The 20,224-nt window shown below is 39.1% G+C and overlaps 1 protein-coding gene across 1 annotated transcript; it reads left to right on the forward strand.

The window, feature by feature from the left end:
• Window positions 1–347: 347 nt before the first annotated feature.
• On the forward strand, window positions 348–19,859 carry LOC139667540 (H-2 class I histocompatibility antigen, Q10 alpha chain-like; the record flags this gene model as incomplete). Its single annotated transcript, XM_071547022.1, has 15 exons — window positions 348–521; window positions 3,982–4,254; window positions 5,702–5,992; window positions 7,458–7,742; window positions 8,531–8,650; window positions 8,757–8,864; window positions 10,066–10,116; window positions 12,008–12,052; window positions 12,710–12,739; window positions 14,098–14,127; window positions 14,932–14,982; window positions 16,869–16,913; window positions 17,571–17,600; window positions 18,958–18,987; window positions 19,794–19,859. Coding segments are annotated over exons 1-15 (1,528 nt in total), but the record flags the coding sequence as incomplete, so codon positions are not given.
• Window positions 19,860–20,224: the final 365 nt, after the last annotated feature.

The following is a 20,224-nucleotide window of genomic DNA, read 5'->3' on the forward strand; positions in this document are numbered from 1 at the left end:
ATCATAGATTCTCTGTTATCTCTCTACCTACAGTACAGATAGTTATGGAATTCTGGACAAAATCACATCTAACAATAAAAAATATTCTCAAATTTGGGTCAGAGAGACAAAATCTCATCAAATGGGGGTCCGTGGCCCTAATGTGTGCTAGATTAGGGGTCCTTGATATGAAAAAGGTTGAGAATCACTGATCTAATGTAATGTAAAGTGGTGTAATACTACGACTGAGTCAGAGTTTCTCCCAGCTAGTTAGGTTCCTCTCTACTCCATTGCTGATAAGACGACGAACTACTTCGATGTATTCTGCCTAGCAACCTGCCCTGAATTATTTTATTGGATGGAAGGCAGACGGAACAGAACGCAGGCACGAGCAACACAAGCCGACTCTCTCGGGCTGCTGGCGGATAAACTTTTGTGTTTTTAAATCAGAAGCAGCGCGTGTGACACCATGAATCAACTGACAACCTGGTTATTTTTGTTTTTGCCACACCTATGGCTCGGTTTCGACCCGGTGGGAAGCGGTAAGTTGACTGTAGTCGGCCACATTTCTAAAGCGAAAGTAAAAAAAAAAACGTCTTGGTTGCGCAGCAGTTTATTCGATATACGTTACAGCGGTTATTTGCTTTGTAATATGCCAGTGAAAATGGCGTTTTGGGGTATTAACGGAAAACGTTGACGAGGCTAACGGGCGTATATGGAGGTGTAGAGGATAGAGGACGGTTGTGTACCGAAGCTATCCGCCTCATTTCCCGGTCTCACGGGTTTTGTTTTGGGCCTCTCTGTTTTTTTTTTTTTTTTTTTTTTTTTTGGGGGGGGGGGGGGCGGGCGCTGTCTATAGTTAGCTAGTAACGTTAACTTATAACCGTCGTCAACTTTCAGACTTGACGAGGATACTTTATTTTCTCAGTGTAGGTCTTGGCTTGTAATACAGACATGAGTTCTCCCTTTTTTTTTTTTTTTAGTAGGCATGAATTGCTTTATTGATATGAATTGCTGCTGGTATGACCCTGGTTTCAACATGATACAGACATTGAACTTGGTCATAAAAAAAAATCCCCATCTACAAGGAAGTAGCACTAGTGGTGCGTTCACGTCATCCTTTTCAGTTTGTAAACTTGTGTGTCATGGAAGCCCAGAGATCAAACACTATAACGGCTGATTTTACAATGAGCCCTACTTCAACCACGGATGGACGAACTAATCAGTTTTTTAGCCCCTTGGCTGTTCTCATCTAACAAAATACTACTGGGTGATCTCACTTACTTCACTAGTGCCTCTTTTCTGGGTGAAGGTGTGCTAATTTGTAAGACATAGTACAAAAGAAACACATATAATATGGAATTAAAAATACACAATTACAGCATAACTAATCACACTCACACCCAACACCCACCCATTTTTAACAATTTGCTTTAATAAACACAGTTGGTCATTGTATCCATTTATTGTTTTTTTTAATATATTTTTATAGTTCCATTAGCTATGTTTTGACCATTTTCTTGGTGGTTGAATTGGTCATAAATGGAATTCCAAGCAGCACCAAAAAGGTCCTAAAAAGTCCGAAATTTGGCTTTTCTGAAACCTATATGTGAGGGGACGCAGGACAAGTCCTCGGTTTTACGAGCAGCACCTGAATGCGCCGTAATTACTTTACTACGGGGCGAAGTCTTCGGTCTCGTTGAGGCAGCGGAGAGAAGCGGAGCGAGACGCCGCCGTCAGCGGGGATTTGGGCTAAAATACCGACTTTCAGAAACGTGAATGTAGTCTGATTTGTGTTCAAAATGTATTTAATCGCATATTTTGTCCTATTTGGGACAATACTGACGGTAAACAGCGGTAAGTTGAGTTTCCTGCCTCCTTATGTAAGCAAGTGTAAAAGTGAAAGTCAAAGTAGGACAGCTGTGACGACTTTGAATGTTGTATTTCGTTTGATAATATGAGTTTAAATTGTTAAATGGGAAGTTTAAAAATTGTTTTTATCAGTTTAAATTTTTTTTAGGTATGCCATACTGAGAAAAACAAAAACAAAATGGGAATATTCAAAATAGGAAAAAAATATATATATATATGTAGATGACATAAATTCGAAATGTAAGACATTTTTAGTGGTCAAAGTATATTTTGGATATAGTTCCAGAAATGCAATATCAAGTAGGCTATACAGTATGGTGACAGTAGCGCATATGAAGAAAAGTTACCTTAGCGTAAATTTCTCAAAATCTAAGAAAGGCAAAATATATATACGTATATTGCTTTTGTTTTGTTAAGGCAGAAATGTGGATAACAAGAAAGGGAACATGTCAAATACTTTAAAGTATTAAAATGTACTAAAGGAGAAAATTAAGGCAAGGAAACAAAAGGAACAAGCGTCAATACATATACAGTATGTACGCACGCACAAACAAGTTAGGTGAGGTTAGTATAATTGATACCAGAAGAGACTTTATCAAAATAAGAGGATATTAGGCATGGACATTTACTGATTTATTTATTTATTTCATGTTTTTCATAAATTTTAACTCTTTAAAATACTTAAAGAAATCACATGAAGAGTAAGAAGAGGTATTTCTCATGTCCGAAATAAAATATGTTATTTAAAAATGTCAACCTGTAAAATTGCTCCACTAGCTACTTCCTACCATCCCATGGTGTATTTTGGTGTAATTAGACAGTAGGAATGACAGGTGGACACTTTAAGAAAAGTCAGTATGTTTTGTGTGCCAGTAAGCAAGGAAAGATTATACTGCCAGATTGTATGTGATGATTGGCATGACATTATCTCCTGTACAGAGAGAGGAGGAGAGGTTGGCTCGTGTAATAAAGTGTGAACTAAGGTTGTGGGTGGATTTTGCTCTGAGAGCTTTGGGCAGGGCTGCACCTGTGAGTACAGTACTGTCACTGTGGTGGACAGACAACATTGTTTGGATATTTTTGACATGGAGTGATAAAGGCGGTCGGAACAGATTCACAAACGGCATTGGCTGTTGACTGTAAACTTTAAACTCACACTGAAATGAATAATAATAACAGTAACAATCAGGAAAACAACATTAAATAAGAATGGAATTAAAACAAGAGGCACGCAAATGTAAAAACAAAAGAACATAAAAGCAGTGAATCAGGTATTAGAAGCAAGTCTAAAAAAGTGAGTTTTAAGAAGGGACTTGGAGGAGGCCTCTGAGTTTACCCTCTGTCATAAAATACACCTATCGCCCCCTGCTGTTTGTGTTCAAAACTGGCAATCAAAACAAACTTGGTTTTCAAATTTCACAACATGAGGTGTGTTTACACCTCTTTTTCCTGTTCAACTGGTAGTAAACTATTTGACCGTGTACCTTACCACACAGCTAATTGTCGCATTTAATGGGGACTATTTTCACTTTTTCCATTACTGTGCACTGTTACCTAGTATTTGTGGCAGTGAAGAGGCAAAACAAATTAATGGAGATAGGGAAAAAAATAAAATTACTGTGGTATTATCTTCTAACGTCACAATGAAGCTGCATTTTGATAAACTGCTTCTGTAATGTGATTAATGTAATGTGTATTTACTGTTGAAACAGGATGTTGGGGCGGGACATAACATGGGGATGAGGAATCAATCAAAAATGTAAACCAATGGGTGATCAGTCAGGGAGAGAGAGACAGTTTTATTTGGTGGGACGGGCAGAGGGGCAATGTTTTATTGCTGGAATTTTTATTTACGCCTCTTGGTACAGCATGATGTCATCAATAACGACACTCTGTTTTCCAGGAAGTAAAAGTAATGAGATCTTGATATAAAAATACAAGAAAATAATTTTTTGGTCATCTTCTTGGCATAAATTGTTTAAGGCAAACTGAAAGTGGCAAGAGTCAAAAGTAAAATTATACCAGTTCTATCCTTTAAATAAATGCTTCATTCATTCCCAGTGTTTTTGCGTAGAGATTAATGAATTATCTGTCTGTCTGTCTACCTGTCTCCCTGTCTGTGACTCTCAGAGAAACACTCCCTCACCTACATCTACACGGCCTTCTCCAAGCCCGTCCAGCTCCCCGGCATCCACGAGTTCACGGCCATGGGTCTGCTGGACGACCGGATGATCGACTACTACGACAGCGCGAGCCAGAAGAAGGTTCCCAAACAGCCGTGGATGGAGGAAAAGCTGGGCACAGAGTACTGGGAGAAAGGCACACGGTCACGCCAGAGCAAGGAGCAGTGGTTTAAAGTGAACATCGACATCCTGATGAAACGCATGAGGCAGAATGACACGGGTAAGATCTGTGAAGTCTGCATGGGCATCGGTCTGTCTGTCTGTCTGTCTGTCTGTCTGTCTGTCTGTCTGTCTGTCTGTCTGTCTGTCTGTCTATTAAGGTGCATTCAGTGCATGGTCTAAATTTGAGCTTACAAAGGATATAGCACTTAATGGATACAGAGGATCACGTAAATTACTGTATGCTCTCTAGGATACTGATTGGTAGGGCTGGGCGATAATTCAGTATTATCGTTTATCGTCTTTCAGTGGAATCATATCGTGATGATATGAAGATATTTTGATATCGTGACACACATTTCTGCTGTCTAAATTGATGATGACAAGCAAATTTTACTTAAAAACTCATAAAATGAGGTATGGTAGGAATATTATTTGAGAATTTCTGTTTTGTTTGACACCACACCTAACATTACCATTCGGTTCAATGAGATGAACATTCATTTGGTTATTTAACATGATTTTGCATACATGAACCATATTGTGATATATATATTGATATCGAGAAAAATCCTTATGATTATCATGATATTGATTTCAACCATATCACCCAGCCCTACTGATTGGTTATATTACTGTATGTGCACCGCCAAAACGTCCTAAACATTATTGAAAAGCAAATTTCAGCCATTTAAGTATGGACACACAGACTGATAATGTATAATATATCCTATTTCTTTATTGTTATTTTAATTTAAAAATGGTTAAAAAGGTTGCATAATGTAGCTTCTAGTTGCATAATGTAGCCTCTAGTGGCTGATCTACGCCACAGCTCTTACTCAGCTTGAGTTGTACGTAGTTCCACTCTGTTAAAGGGGATTTTTTTCTGCCCCATAGCCCACAATGACTGTGATACACAACGATCATTTGGCCAAGTACTGAGGTTTCTGTTTTTCAAAACTCACTTTCTGACTCCGAGCATCCCAACACATTTCAGCTACGAAGGCTAAAAAGCCGTCCTCAAGCCAAAAGAGCAAATGACTGCTATATTACCTCTTCACTTACTTACTCCTCACTATTGGGAAAATGCTAATTTACAGGCCACTGTAAACAAATATTAAAATATTCATGTTTTCTGACCACTCCCACTGTGTATCTATCTATCCATCTGTCCATTCATCCATCCCCTCATTATCTGATTTGATTTTATTTGGATCTCTTTTAGCCCATTGGCTAATCTTCCAAGAGTCCACATTAAAAACATTCAAGCATACAATAATTCATAATAATACAACACATAATTGTTGACACACACATATTATATACATACATGCATACATACACACATATAACCTACATACATCGGCATATATCTTGTATGGACCTACACATATTCATCTACATGTGTTCACATATAATACCAATACTCTACAAACCTAATTATCAACCGTTGATTTGTTTGATTGGTCAGTATTTACCTTTGAAATTGCAAATCTGTCTGGTTTCAGACCCCCATGTTCTTCAGTGGAGGCACGGCTGTGAGGTCGACACCCAGCCTGACGGCTCGACCAAGTTCCGCCGGGGCATGGACATGTACAGTTACGACGGAAATGACTTCCTGTCCTTTGATGATGACAACTCACGCTGGATTGCCCCGGATAACTATGGGAAACAGACCAAGGAGAAGTGGGATGAGGTCCAGGTCCTGAACGACTACACCAAAGGCTACCTGGAGAAAGAGTGTGTCGAGTGGCTGAACAAGTTCCGGCAATATGGCGAGAAGCAGCTCCGAAATGCCTGTATGTATGACATTAATCTGTATTTGTTTAGCTTCTTTAGTTTTAGATTTATTAATAGTATATTTAGTAGTGTAGCCGGTTACTATGCTGGTCTGGAAAGTGTGAAAAATGAATTTGATCATTTCCAGGTCTTAAAATGTTTGGGAAAGTAGGAACGGTTTTGTTGCTCAGACTAGGGCTGCAACTAACGATTATTTTCATTGTCGATTAATCTGTCAATTATTTTCTCGATTAATCGATTAGTTGTTTGGTCTATAAAATGTCAGAAAATGGTGAAAAATGTGGATCAGTGTTTCCCAAAGCCCAAGATGACGTCCTCAAATGTCTTGTTTTGTCCACAACCCAAAGATATTCAGTTTACTGTCATAGAGGAGTAAAGAAACCAGAAAATATTCACATTTAAGACGCTGGAATCAGAGAATCTTGACTTCTTTTTCTTAAAAAATTACTCAAATTTAATCGATTATCAAAATAGTTGGCGATTAATTTAATAGTTGACAACTAATCGATTAATCGTTGCAGCTCTAGCTCAGACCCCAAACACTTAAGACTAGCCATTTGATGTATTTGTAAAGCTACTGTCATTACTTAATTCAATTATAATATTTGTAGGGGAAGAATAAGTCTGAGCTATTGGCCACATTGTCCAGCCACTATCAGCAAACACCATAATCTTCTAATCCAGTCAAGAAAGTTTGGTAAATTTTGAAATGGAGAACGTGTAGGAACCCTGTAGTGGTTTTTGCTTTCGCTAATGATAGTATTAGTATCATCTAAGGATGGGATGATCTGCTCATCTCAGGGTACGATTCGAAACGTGATTTGCGATTCATGATTCAATATATTCAATACAACCACGATACGATGTGATAAATGAAAGTTCCATGACAACAAAGTCTGACTGTGCAGAATTCTGTTTATTTCTGAGCCACAAATCTTTCCAGCGATGCCATTGGCTGCTAGAATGTAAACAACAATTTAAAAATGTCATTACAAAGTGACAATAATATAATTTGGATGGAGAGCTTGTGAAACTGTGATGGTCAAGTGTCTCATTAGTGATTACTACAGCAGAATAACATGGAGCTGATATCACCATTCATGTTCCTGAACCACCATACTAATATTGTCACATCTTTGTATTGAAATATATTGAATTTTGATATATCGTCCCATCGCTAGTATCATTATTATTTGTTGTTGTAGTAGTTAACATTATTAATATTAGTATTTGTATCATTATTGGCTTTAGGTGTAGTAGCTGTAGTAGTAATAGCAATATTATTGGTAAATGATTAGCAATCAGCTTCAACCAATTGTCTTTTTTCAGTTGATGGTGAAAGTATTTTTGGTGTTTATCAAATATCTGAAGACATTGGTACGTTGCATACAGTTACTGCTACCTGCAGCTGCCTGGCCACCAGCTACAGCTACGCTAACTCAGTTGTCCTTGTTCTCTTTGCAGCTCCACCAGAGATGTATGTGTTTGCGAAGCAGGCCAGAACTGAGACCAACATCATTTTGACCTGCATGGCCACAGGTTTCTACCCAAAAGACATCATCATGAACATCAGGAGGGACGGCCGTGTTTTGACGGGGCTGGACGGGTTGCGTTCCACAGGCGTTCGACCAAACGAGGACAACACCCACCAGATCAGGATGAGCGTTGAGATTTTAAAGACTGACCGTGCTAGCTATACCTGCGAAGTGGAACACAGAGCGTCCGGCATGAGAGGTTTCAAGGAGTGGGGTAAGAGGCTTTTTTTTTTTTTTTTTTTCAAATCAAAATAGAATAGTGTTTTTTTGCATGGCCCTTTACCAGCATCGCCCTTCTTCACATTAACACAGTTCCACATATCCACAACTGGGAGCTGCCCAGTACAACCTGATGGAGGTTAAGTACCTTACAGTGTGACGATACTTGTTGGAGCGGAGAGCGTCACTCGTTTGGTTCACCCAGCCCAGATTTTCAGATTGTCAGTTCAGGGATCCAAACTCATAATGTTCTAGTCACAAACCCATTTCTGTAAAGTGTGTCCAGGCCGCGGCCAAAGCCTCGAGGGCCTGGATACCATGATCCCCTCAGGAATAGACCAACACCTTCATGGTCTGTTGTTTTGTTCATTTGTTTCTTGTTTCTTCTGAGATCAGATGTTTTATCTCACCTGCATATATTAGTCATTTGCATCTCATTTTGTTTTTTATGATCCGATTTTAACACTATTTATCACTATTTATCACTTTGCTTCTATGTTTTATGTTTCTATGTTTTAGAAACATTTCTGTGTTTTAGGACTAAACAAATAAACGAAATCAAAACTAACCTGATCTGTAGGGTACATGAAGTTGCAATTTTGTTGAAAGTGAATTGTTTTACCACAAAAACGTGTGTTGCTCATAGCAACTGCTGTTGCCCCCTTTTTTTTTTCTTTTTTTTTTTAAGAATAAATGTTATCCCACACTAGGGATGCAGCAATTAATCGATTGAACGCAGGTGCTGTGACTGATGTGACTGATGTGACTGTTCCTGTGTTTTAGATCACATTGTTAGGTTTGAAAACACTGGAATCATCGGAGGTGTTGCTGCTGCTGCTGTTCTGTTGCTGATAATTCCCTTCGTTGTGCTGATCATGTATCTTAAGAAGAAAGGACCATTTGGTAGGTGCAAAACAATAGTCTTCTCTCAACAATGCATGAATAGATTGTTTGACTGAACTGTTTTTCCATATTTTTTACATTACTTTTTTTTGCCTTTATTACACAGCAGAGAAACAGAATGGAAGGACGATCAAACAAACAGCAACTTTGGCATATGGGCCAGTACCGCAAGGACCCCAGCCTCAAGTGGTAGTCACGATGTTGCACCCACATGGTACGTGTACTAGACCAGAGAGTTTCATTCCAAAATGACATTTCCATCCTTTGAAAACAAATGTTTCCCGCTCCTACAAAATGTTTTCTGGCAGGAAGGCATGATGTTATGTTACATTGCGCGATGTTGTGTAACATTATGCACTGTTATGCCATGTCATATTGTAAATGTAATGTTGACACTTAAGAGTTGCACAAAAGTTGCACCATATATCACTGCCTTAATAGAGCAGTTGGTAGCTCTAAATTCCTTATATCCACTGTGCCTGCCTGCCCGTCATATAGTAACTACCTGCCAACTTGATCACTGCAGGGTATTTGTTTTGTGACCAATATATATCGCTGTTTTGGGCAGAAAGGCAGAACAATGGAACATAAAACAGAAAAAGAATGAACACAAAAAATGCCTTATCATACCGTCCATATTCCTTTACCCTGACCCCCCAACTCATTTAACTCAATAGAGCTCAGATTTTAAATTATTTAAACCAAGAGAAAAAATAAAACTAAATTCATTCACATACATGTAAATACACAGTTACATATGCATACCCACATGTCCATATTGTATTTACCAATACAGGGTTTGATATTAGAGTCCTTTGTGCCATAATCCAGGGTGAGCATTCATACAGAAGACCAATTAACATGTCAAAAGAACGATCTATTAACCCACAAATGGTGACAAAGTTTGTATGAAATCATTGATGATTATTGGGTGCAAAGGTGTCTGTTATGTTTTTTTTTTGTCATTATGGTCATGCAGACAAATGGTCTGTCAATCATTAGCCTATTTAGGGAAGTTTTGTTCTCTAGTTGGTTACAGTGAGTGAGGTGGCTTCTTTTTTGACTGAGCTACATGCGTAAGGACAAATGTATTGATAGTTTTCAATATGTGGTTTTAACATTTTTAAAGTAGTAGTTTTAAATAGATTAATTTCTTTTTTTTTTTAAGTTTTTGCTGAAAAAAATACACTTTGACAGGCTGTAACCTCTGTATTTTGGCTATACTGAATGATGGACTTCAGATATGATGATTTTTAGTAAAAAAAAAATAAATAGATGTGATGTGAATCTTCATACCTTGACAGGTTATTTGCAGATGAGTGAAAGCAAAGGGTCTGTGCTCAGTCCTCTTAAGTGTAACAGTGAGAAAATGTGTCCAACTGTTAATTAGTGTGAAACTGTTTATTTCTTCATAGGCGACAATGGCGGTGACTCTGGCAGCACTACCTCTGGCAGCACTGACTCAGGTGAGAACTCTTAATTCTCTGCTACGGAATGATTTAAAGTCAGGAATTTTACTCAGGTAATGGCACGGGAGGTTGCTAGCTAAAGTGTTAGTCAACCAGCTGACTGGCTAGCAGGCTGTGCGCTGTAAGCACAAATGCCAAGGCTGCTACAGCAAATGTCTCACAGAGTCACTCAGTCAAATGTACAAAAAGGAAAAGTCGCATGCTCTTCTCTCAATTTGCTGACAGTTATTATGAGCCAATATCTCAGCGACATTGCCTTGATGAAAACAATGCCCCTAAAACATTTGTGCGTAATAATTGTCGTGACAATGGTGTGTGTGTGGCTTCTCCAGCTATATTTAACCATACCTTCACAAGGTGTACATCCCTCCCACACTGGCACCTGCGCCTCAGTCAGGCTCTCCTGCTCTTACTCCTCCAAGGGAGTTAAGGCTCTTCCTCAGAGGGAACACCACAGGTAGCTTGTGCAGAGGCTTTATTTGTAGCAAGGATTTTGGTTCACCACCTCATATCCTACCAGCGCTTTTTACCTCTGCAAAATTGTGCTTCTGAGGCTCAACTGCATTGCATTCACTTCATTTGTTACGTCGTTCCAGAGTGTCTTTTTTACATGCTGGTATCTTTGCAGCAGAGAGCTCTTTGGGGTTTTCTCTGCCACCAACACTTCCAGCTCCACTGGAGAGAAATCTGCTCTTCTTTTTCCCATCATTAAGTTGCCACAAATGGGTTGTTGTGCACATTGTTTGGCCCTTATATTTGCGCAGTCGCAATTCTACTTAATTATGTGCACCTCTGCTCATTTGCGTGCCCTACTTTAGTAAATACCTTGTGCCGGCGGTACAAATTTCACTCACAGTTGCTTTTGCGCTGCGACTGGAATTGCAACATGTTAGTAGATCTGGGCCTAGGTGTGTTGAAATCAACTGGTGAGCTCAGCAATTGCAAACGAGGTAGACCACAGAAAACCAGTGTAGTGGATGAAGAATACTTGGAATGGTGAAGAAAAACCCCTTTTCAACTGGTGAACAGATCAAAAATACTCTCCAGGATGTAGAAGACTACCATCAAGACAAGACTATACCAGCATAACCTCAGAGTGTTCACCATAAGAGACCAGATGAGACAAAGATCAACCTGTACCAGAGTGATGGAAAGAGGAAAATGTGGAGGAAAAAAGGAACAGCTCATAATTCAAAGCATACCACCTCATCTGTCAAACATGGTGGAGGTGGTGTTATGACTTGGGCATGTATGGCCGCCACTGAACCTGGCTCACTTGTGTTCATTGATGATGTCACTGCTGACGGCAGCAGCAGGATGAAATGCCAAAGTATACAGAAACATCTTGTCTGCTCAGATCCAAGTGAATGCATCAAAACTCAACGGACGATGCTTCACCATGCAGCAGGACAATGATACCAAACATACAGCCAAAGCAACCAAGGAATATTTTAGGGTCAAAGAGTGTAATGTTCTTGACTGACCAAGTCAATCACCCGACTTCAATCCAGTTGAGCATCTGTTTCACTTTCTGAAGACCAGATGGAAGGCAAAAAGCCCCTGAACCAAGCAAGAACTGAAGATGGCTGCAGTACAGGCCTGGCAGAGTATCACAAGGAATGATACCGTCTGGTGAAGTCTGTGGGTCGCAGACTTCAGCCAGTCATTGATTGGAAAGGATATGCAACCAAATATTACATGATGACTTTATTTAGATTTATGTTAATTTGTCCAATTACTTTTGGTTCTCTAACATGGGGGGATTATATATACAAAGGGCATTCATTGCTACACAGTTCACCCGATATGGATGTAAATACACTCAAACTGCATTGTAGATAGACTAAAATCAGTCAAAGTTTGAGGTTTTTTTTTGTTTGATTCCCAGGGAAAGCCAGCCTTCCAGTGGGGAACGAGGAGACACCACTAATCGGTAACCATTTCTGCCTGTGTACTACCTGCTATTTTTATCCATTAATTTACAACTACTGTCACGGGTAGGTGTGGTGAGGACCCAAACGCAGGACAGCGAGGCAGGTGGTGATCAAAAACCCCAAGACTGGGAGTTTAATGCACAGATAGCAGGTGACACAGGAAACCAAAAAACAAGCGCTCTACACAAACTGACACCAGTAACAGAACAATGAACCGACAAAGACTGACTGGGGAAACAAGACTAATATACACATGGGGTGATTACAAATGTGAGACAGCTGGGGCAGACAGAAAACAAGATACACGTAGAACTAGACAGGGAAAACATACAAAGAAATACAACATCTAGACAGGGCAAAAGTCAAAACCCTGACAACTACAGCATGTGAAGAATTAGAATCTACCATTTGAATAATGTGACCGACTTCTTTTGTGCCTCAGACTCATTATGTGGGTATGCTTAAGAAAACAAGCAATGTTAAATCCACAGTCTTTACATAAATTGAGTGATGGATTATTTCTGAAAAAGTTTGAAGTCTGGGTTTGCTGTAGTTATGGTGTTATAGTGAAGCCATGTTGATGATAAAAAAAGGGTTCATGTTAAAGTGTTCGGATGTTCCATTACCTTAATCCACTACTACTTGTAATTTTTCAGGGAACAACACCACTGCAAATACTGGCAAAGGTAAGATTCCAAAACCTAACATTATTATAGTACATTTTGTCTGCAGCTTCCACTTTAGCTTCAGTGAATAAATAAATAGAAAACAAACAAGCAGATATGTAGATGGATACCAGGGCTGCACGATATATCTTATTTTTATTGTCATTGCGAAGTGCAAAGTGCTGCGATATCGGAATTGGACAAATCAGAATGTTGGGACACAAAAGGCTTTCCTACACTCCTGCACGAGAAACAAAGCTGCAATATTAAGTGAAACAGCAGCTTGGCTTCAAGCTTGGCTTCAAACTACAAAGTGGCCAAAACCTCTGTTGTTTGGGACTGCAATGCCTCATTCACATGGTGATAAATTTGGTGTCTTCTGATTTCCTACTGTAAAGAGCAAAGCTGGCCAAAGGCGGCTTTGGATTCAAAGAGTCAATAGAGGGAAAGACTCTGAGCTGGGACTTGTGCTTTGTCTACCTGGCGGTCTTGCAGTAGGTTACTAAGGTTGGGAAAAGACTGGGAGCCAACGGAACATGACCATATTTGCAGGAGACATTTTATCACCACTAAGTTTTAAGCTTAGTAAATCCTGCTGTGTACATTTCTGTCATATTTAATTTCCATTTCCATCACATCCCAGTGACCAGCAGCCCTGCTGACTGGAGATCGTTTTTTACAGTCGGATGCTTGCCTTGGATCTCATGTTCTGTTGTGTAGTAGGGTAGAAAAATAGTTGTTCAAACACTAAACACTGAAAATAATCTCTTTTGATTTCATTTTATACACACCAGCCCTCGGCTATTAATTTTCACAGTGTACATTTGCAGTATGTCTGATACACTTAAATATTTGTTATATCGCAGTTCATATTGCCATCTCAAAGTTAATCTCACATTGAATATTTTGTCCATATCGTGCAGCCCTAATGGGTACATACATACATGCCTACATCAGGGCTGGGCGATATGGTTGAAATCAATATCATGATAATCATAAGGATTTTTCTTGATATCAATATATATCACGATATGGTTCATGTATGCAAAATCACGTTAAATAATCAAATTAATGTTCATCTCATTGAACCGTATGGTGATGTTAGGTGTGATGTCAAACAAAACAGAAATTTTCAAATAATATTCCTACCATTCCTCATTTTATGAGTTTTTAAGTAAAATTTGCTTGTCATCATCAATTTAAACAGCAGAAATGTGTGTCACGATATCAAAATATCTTCATATCATCACGATATGATTCCACTGAAAGACGATAAACGATAATATTGAATTATCGCCCAGCCATAGCCTACATACATATGTACATACATACATACTGTCCATCTTTACATATTTAAATACAGTTTCTTTCCTTCGTAGGGTCACAAGAGACTATCGGCGGTGACTCTGGTGAGTATTGCTCTTGAATGATTGTAAGCTGCAGTAGGCAGGTTGGCACTCAACTCATTTAACTCAATAGAGCTCAGATTTTAAATTATTTAAACCAAGAGAAAAAATAAAACTAAATTCATTCACATACATGTAAATACACAGTTACATATGCATACCCACATGTCCATATTGTATTTACCAATACAGGGTTTGATATTAGAGTCCTTTGTGCCATAATCCAGGGTGAGCATTCATACAGAAGACCAATTAACATGTCAAAAGAACGATCTATTAACCCACAAATGGTGACAAAGTTTGTATGAAATCATTGATGATTATTGGGTGCAAAGGTGTCTGTTATGTTTTTTTTTGTCATTATGGTCATGCAGACAAATGGTCTGTCAATCATTAGCCTATTTAGGGAAGTTTTGTTCTCTAGTTGGTTACAGTGAGTGAGGTGGCTTCTTTTTTGACTGAGCTACATGCGTAAGGACAAATGTATTGATAGTTTTCAATATGTAGTTTTAACATTTTTAAAGTAGTAGTTTTAAATAGATTAATTTCTTTTTTTTTAAGTTTTTGCTGAAAAAAATACACTTTGACAGGCTGTAACCTCTGTATTTTGGCTATACTGAATGATGGACTTCAGATATGATGATTTTTAGTAAAAAAAAATAAATAGATGTGATGTGAATCTTCATACCTTGACAGGTTATTTGCAGATGAGTGAAAGCAAAGGGTCTGTGCTCAGTCCTCTTAAGTGTAACAGTGAGAAAATGTGTCCAACTGTTAATTAGTGTGAAACTGTTTATTTCTTCATAGGCGACAATGGCGGTGACTCTGGCAGCACTACCTCTGGCAGCACTGACTCAGGTGAGAACTCTTAATTCTCTGCTACGGAATGATTTAAAGTCAGGAATTTTACTCAGGTAATGGCACGGGAGGTTGCTAGCTAAAGTGTTAGTCAACCAGCTGACTGGCTAGCAGGCTGTGCGCTGTAAGCACAAATGCCAAGGCTGCTACAGCAAATGTCTCACAGAGTCACTCAGTCAAATGTACAAAAAGGAAAAGTCGCATGCTCTTCTCTCAATTTGCTGACAGTTATTATGAGCCAATATCTCAGCGACATTGCCTTGATGAAAACAATGCCCCTAAAACATTTGTGCGTAATAATTGTCGTGACAATGGTGTGTGTGTGGCTTCTCCAGCTATATTTAACCATACCTTCACAAGGTGTACATCCCTCCCACACTGGCACCTGCGCCTCAGTCAGGCTCTCCTGCTCTTACTCCTCCAAGGGAGTTAAGGCTCTTCCTCAGAGGGAACACCACAGGTAGCTTGTGCAGAGGCTTTATTTGTAGCAAGGATTTTGGTTCACCACCTCATATCCTACCAGCGCTTTTTACCTCTGCAAAATTGTGCTTCTGAGGCTCAACTGCATTCACTTCATTTGTTACGTCGTTCCAGAGTGTCTTTTTTACATGCTGGTATCTTTGCAGCAGAGAGCTCTTTGGGGTTTTCTCTGCCACCAACACTTCCAGCTCCACTGGAGAGAAATCTGCTCTTCTTTTTCCCATCATTAAGTTGCCACAAATGGGTTGTTGTGCACATTGTTTGGCCCTTATATTTGCGCAGTCGCAATTCTACTTAATTATGTGCACCTCTGCTCATTTGCGTGCCCTACTTTAGTAAATACCTTGTGCCGGCGGTACAAATTTCACTCACAGTTGCTTTTGCGCTGCGACTGGAATTGCAACATGTTAGTAGATCTGGGCCTAGGTGTGTTGAAATCAACTGGTGAGCTCAGCAATTGCAAACGAGGTAGACCACAGAAAACCAGTGTAGTGGATGAAGAATACTTGGAATGGTGAAGAAAAACCCCTTTTCAACTGGTGAACAGATCAAAAATACTCTCCAGGATGTAGAAGACTACCATCAAGACAAGACTATACCAGCATAACCTCAGAGTGTTCACCATAAGAGACCAGATGAGACAAAGATCAACCTGTACCAGAGTGATGGAAAGAGGAAAATGTGGAGGAAAAAAGGAACAGCTCATAATTCAAAGCATACCACCTCATCTGTCAAACATGGTGGAGGTGGTGTTATGACTTGGGCATGTATGGCCGCCACTGAACCTGGCTCACTTGTGTTCATTGATGATGTCACTGCTGACGGCAGCAGCAGGATGAAATGCCAAAGTATACAGAAACATCTTGTCTGCTCAGATCCAAGTGAATGCATCAAAACTCAACGGACGATGCTTCACCATGCAGCAGGACAATGATACCAAACATACAGCCAAAGCAACCAAGGAATATTTTAGGGTCAAAGAGTGTAATGTTCTTGACTGACCAAGTCAATCACCCGACTTCAATCCAGTTGAGCATCTGTTTCACTTTCTGAAGACCAGATGGAAGGCAAAAAGCCCCTGAACCAAGCAAGAACTGAAGATGGCTGCAGTACAGGCCTGGCAGAGTATCACAAGGAATGATACCGTCTGGTGAAGTCTGTGGGTCGCAGACTTCAGCCAGTCATTGATTGGAAAGGATATGCAACCAAATATTACATGATGACTTTATTTAGATTTATGTTAATTTGTCCAATTACTTTTGGTTCTCTAACATGGGGGGATTATATATACAAAGGGCATTCATTGCTACACAGTTCACCCGATATGGATGTAAATACACTCAAACTGCATTGTAGATAGACTAAAATCAGTCAAAGTTTGAGGTTTTTTTTTGTTTGATTCCCAGGGAAAGCCAGCCTTCCAGTGGGGAACGAGGAGACACCACTAATCGGTAACCATTTCTGCCTGTGTACTACCTGCTATTTTTATCCATTAATTTACAACTACTGTCACGGGTAGGTGTGGTGAGGACCCAAACGCAGGACAGCGAGGCAGGTGGTGATCAAAAACCCCAAGACTGGGAGTTTAATGCACAGATAGCAGGTGACACAGGAAACCAAAAAACAAGCGCTCTACACAAACTGACACCAGTAACAGAACAATGAACCGACAAAGACTGACTGGGGAAACAAGACTAATATACACATGGGGTGATTACAAATGTGAGACAGCTGGGGCAGACAGAAAACAAGATACACGTAGAACTAGACAGGGAAAACATACAAAGAAATACAACATCTAGACAGGGCAAAAGTCAAAACCCTGACAACTACAGCATGTGAAGAATTAGAATCTACCATTTGAATAATGTGACCGACTTCTTTTGTGCCTCAGACTCATTATGTGGGTATGCTTAAGAAAACAAGCAATGTTAAATCCACAGTCTTTACATAAATTGAGTGATGGATTATTTCTGAAAAAGTTTGAAGTCTGGGTTTGCTGTAGTTATGGTGTTATAGTGAAGCCATGTTGATGATAAAAAAAGGGTTCATGTTAAAGTGTTCGGATGTTCCATTACCTTAATCCACTACTACTTGTAATTTTTCAGGGAACAACACCACTGCAAATACTGGCAAAGGTAAGATTCCAAAACCTAACATTATTATAGTACATTTTGTCTGCAGCTTCCACTTTAGCTTCAGTGAATAAATAAATAGAAAACAAACAAGCAGATATGTAGATGGATACCAGGGCTGCACGATATATCTTATTTTTATTGTCATTGCGAAGTGCAAAGTGCTGCGATATCGGAATTGGACAAATCAGAATGTTGGGACACAAAAGGCTTTCCTACACTCCTGCACGAGAAACAAAGCTGCAATATTAAGTGAAACAGCAGCTTGGCTTCAAGCTTGGCTTCAAACTACAAAGTGGCCAAAACCTCTGTTGTTTGGGACTGCAATGCCTCATTCACATGGTGATAAATTTGGTGTCTTCTGATTTCCTACTGTAAAGAGCAAAGCTGGCCAAAGGCGGCTTTGGATTCAAAGAGTCAATAGAGGGAAAGACTCTGAGCTGGGACTTGTGCTTTGTCTACCTGGCGGTCTTGCAGTAGGTTACTAAGGTTGGGAAAAGACTGGGAGCCAACGGAACATGACCATATTTGCAGGAGACATTTTATCACCACTAAGTTTTAAGCTTAGTAAATCCTGCTGTGTACATTTCTGTCATATTTAATTTCCATTTCCATCACATCCCAGTGACCAGCAGCCCTGCTGACTGGAGATCGTTTTTTACAGTCGGATGCTTGCCTTGGATCTCATGTTCTGTTGTGTAGTAGGGTAGAAAAATAGTTGTTCAAACACTAAACACTGAAAATAATCTCTTTTGATTTCATTTTATACACACCAGCCCTCGGCTATTAATTTTCACAGTGTACATTTGCAGTATGTCTGATACACTTAAATATTTGTTATATCGCAGTTCATATTGCCATCTCAAAGTTAATCTCACATTGAATATTTTGTCCATATCGTGCAGCCCTAATGGGTACATACATACATGCCTACATCAGGGCTGGGCGATATGGTTGAAATCAATATCATGATAATCATAAGGATTTTTCTTGATATCAATATATATCACGATATGGTTCATGTATGCAAAATCACGTTAAATAATCAAATTAATGTTCATCTCATTGAACCGTATGGTGATGTTAGGTGTGATGTCAAACAAAACAGAAATTTTCAAATAATATTCCTACCATTCCTCATTTTATGAGTTTTAAGTAAAATTCGCTTGTCATCATCAATTTAAACAGCAGAAATGTGTGTCACGATATCAAAATATCTTCATATCATCACGATATGATTCCACTGAAAGACGATAAACGATAATATTGAATTATCGCCCAGCCATAGCCTACATACATATGTACATACATACATACTGTCCATCTTTACATATTTAAATACAGTTTCTTTCCTTCGTAGGGTCACAAGAGACTATCGGCGGTGACTCTGGTGAGTATTGCTCTTGAATGATTGTAAGCTGCAGTAGGCAGGTTGGCACTCAACTCATTTAACTCAATAGAGCTCAGATTTTAAATTATTTAAACCAAGAGAAAAAATAAAACTAAATTCATTCACATACATGTAAATACACAGTTACATATGCATACCCACATGTCCATATTGTATTTACCAATACAGGGTTTGATATTAGAGTCCTTTGTGCCATAATCCAGGGTGAGCATTCATACAGAAGACCAATTAACATGTCAAAAGAACGATCTATTAACCCACAAATGGTGACAAAGTTTGTATGAAATCATTGATGATTATTGGGTGCAAAGGTGTCTGTTATGTTGTTTTTTTGTCATTATGGTCATGCAGACAAATGGTCTGTCAATCATTAGCCTATTTAGGGAAGTTTTGTTCTCTAGTTGGTTACAGTGAGTGAGGTGGCTTCTTTTTTGACTGAGCTACATGCGTAAGGACAAATGTATTGATAGTTTTCAATATGTAGTTTTAACATTTTTAAAGTAGTAGTTTTAAATAGATTAATTTCTTTTTTTTTTAAGTTTTTGCTGAAAAAAATACACTTTGACAGGCTGTAACCTCTGTATTTTGGCTATACTGAATGATGGACTTCAGATATGATGATTTTTAGTAAAAAAAAATAAATAGATGTGATGTGAATCTTCATACCTTGACAGGTTATTTGCAGATGAGTGAAAGCAAAGGGTCTGTGCTCAGTCCTCTTAAGTGTAACAGTGAGAAAATGTGTCCAACTGTTAATTAGTGTGAAACTGTTTATTTCTTCATAGGCGACAATGGCGGTGACTCTGGCAGCACTACCTCTGGCAGCACTACCTCTGGCAGCACTGACTCAGGTGAGAACTCTTAATTCTCTGCTACGGAATGATTTAAAGTCAGGAATTTTACTCAGGTAATGGCACGGGAGGTTGCTAGCTAAAGTGTTAGTCAACCAGCTGACTGGCTAGCAGGCTGTGCGCTGTAAGCACAAATGCCAAGGCTGCTACAGCAAATGTCTCACAGAGTCACTCAGTCAAATGTACAAAAAGGAAAAGTCGCATGCTCTTCTCTCAATTTGCTGACAGTTATTATGAGCCAATATCTCAGCGACATTGCCTTGATGAAAACAATGCCCCTAAAACATTTGTGCGTAATAATTGTCGTGACAATGGTGTGTGTGTGGCTTCTCCAGCTATATTTAACCATACCTTCACAAGGTGTA

This window comes from Centroberyx affinis, unplaced genomic scaffold, assembly GCF_046629955.1.
Source record: "Centroberyx affinis isolate AG114_WGS23_722 - 3 ecotype Tasmania unplaced genomic scaffold, CSIRO-AGI_Caff_v1 ptg005605l_1, whole genome shotgun sequence".
NCBI classification, from domain to species: Eukaryota; Metazoa; Chordata; class Actinopteri; order Beryciformes; family Berycidae; genus Centroberyx; species Centroberyx affinis.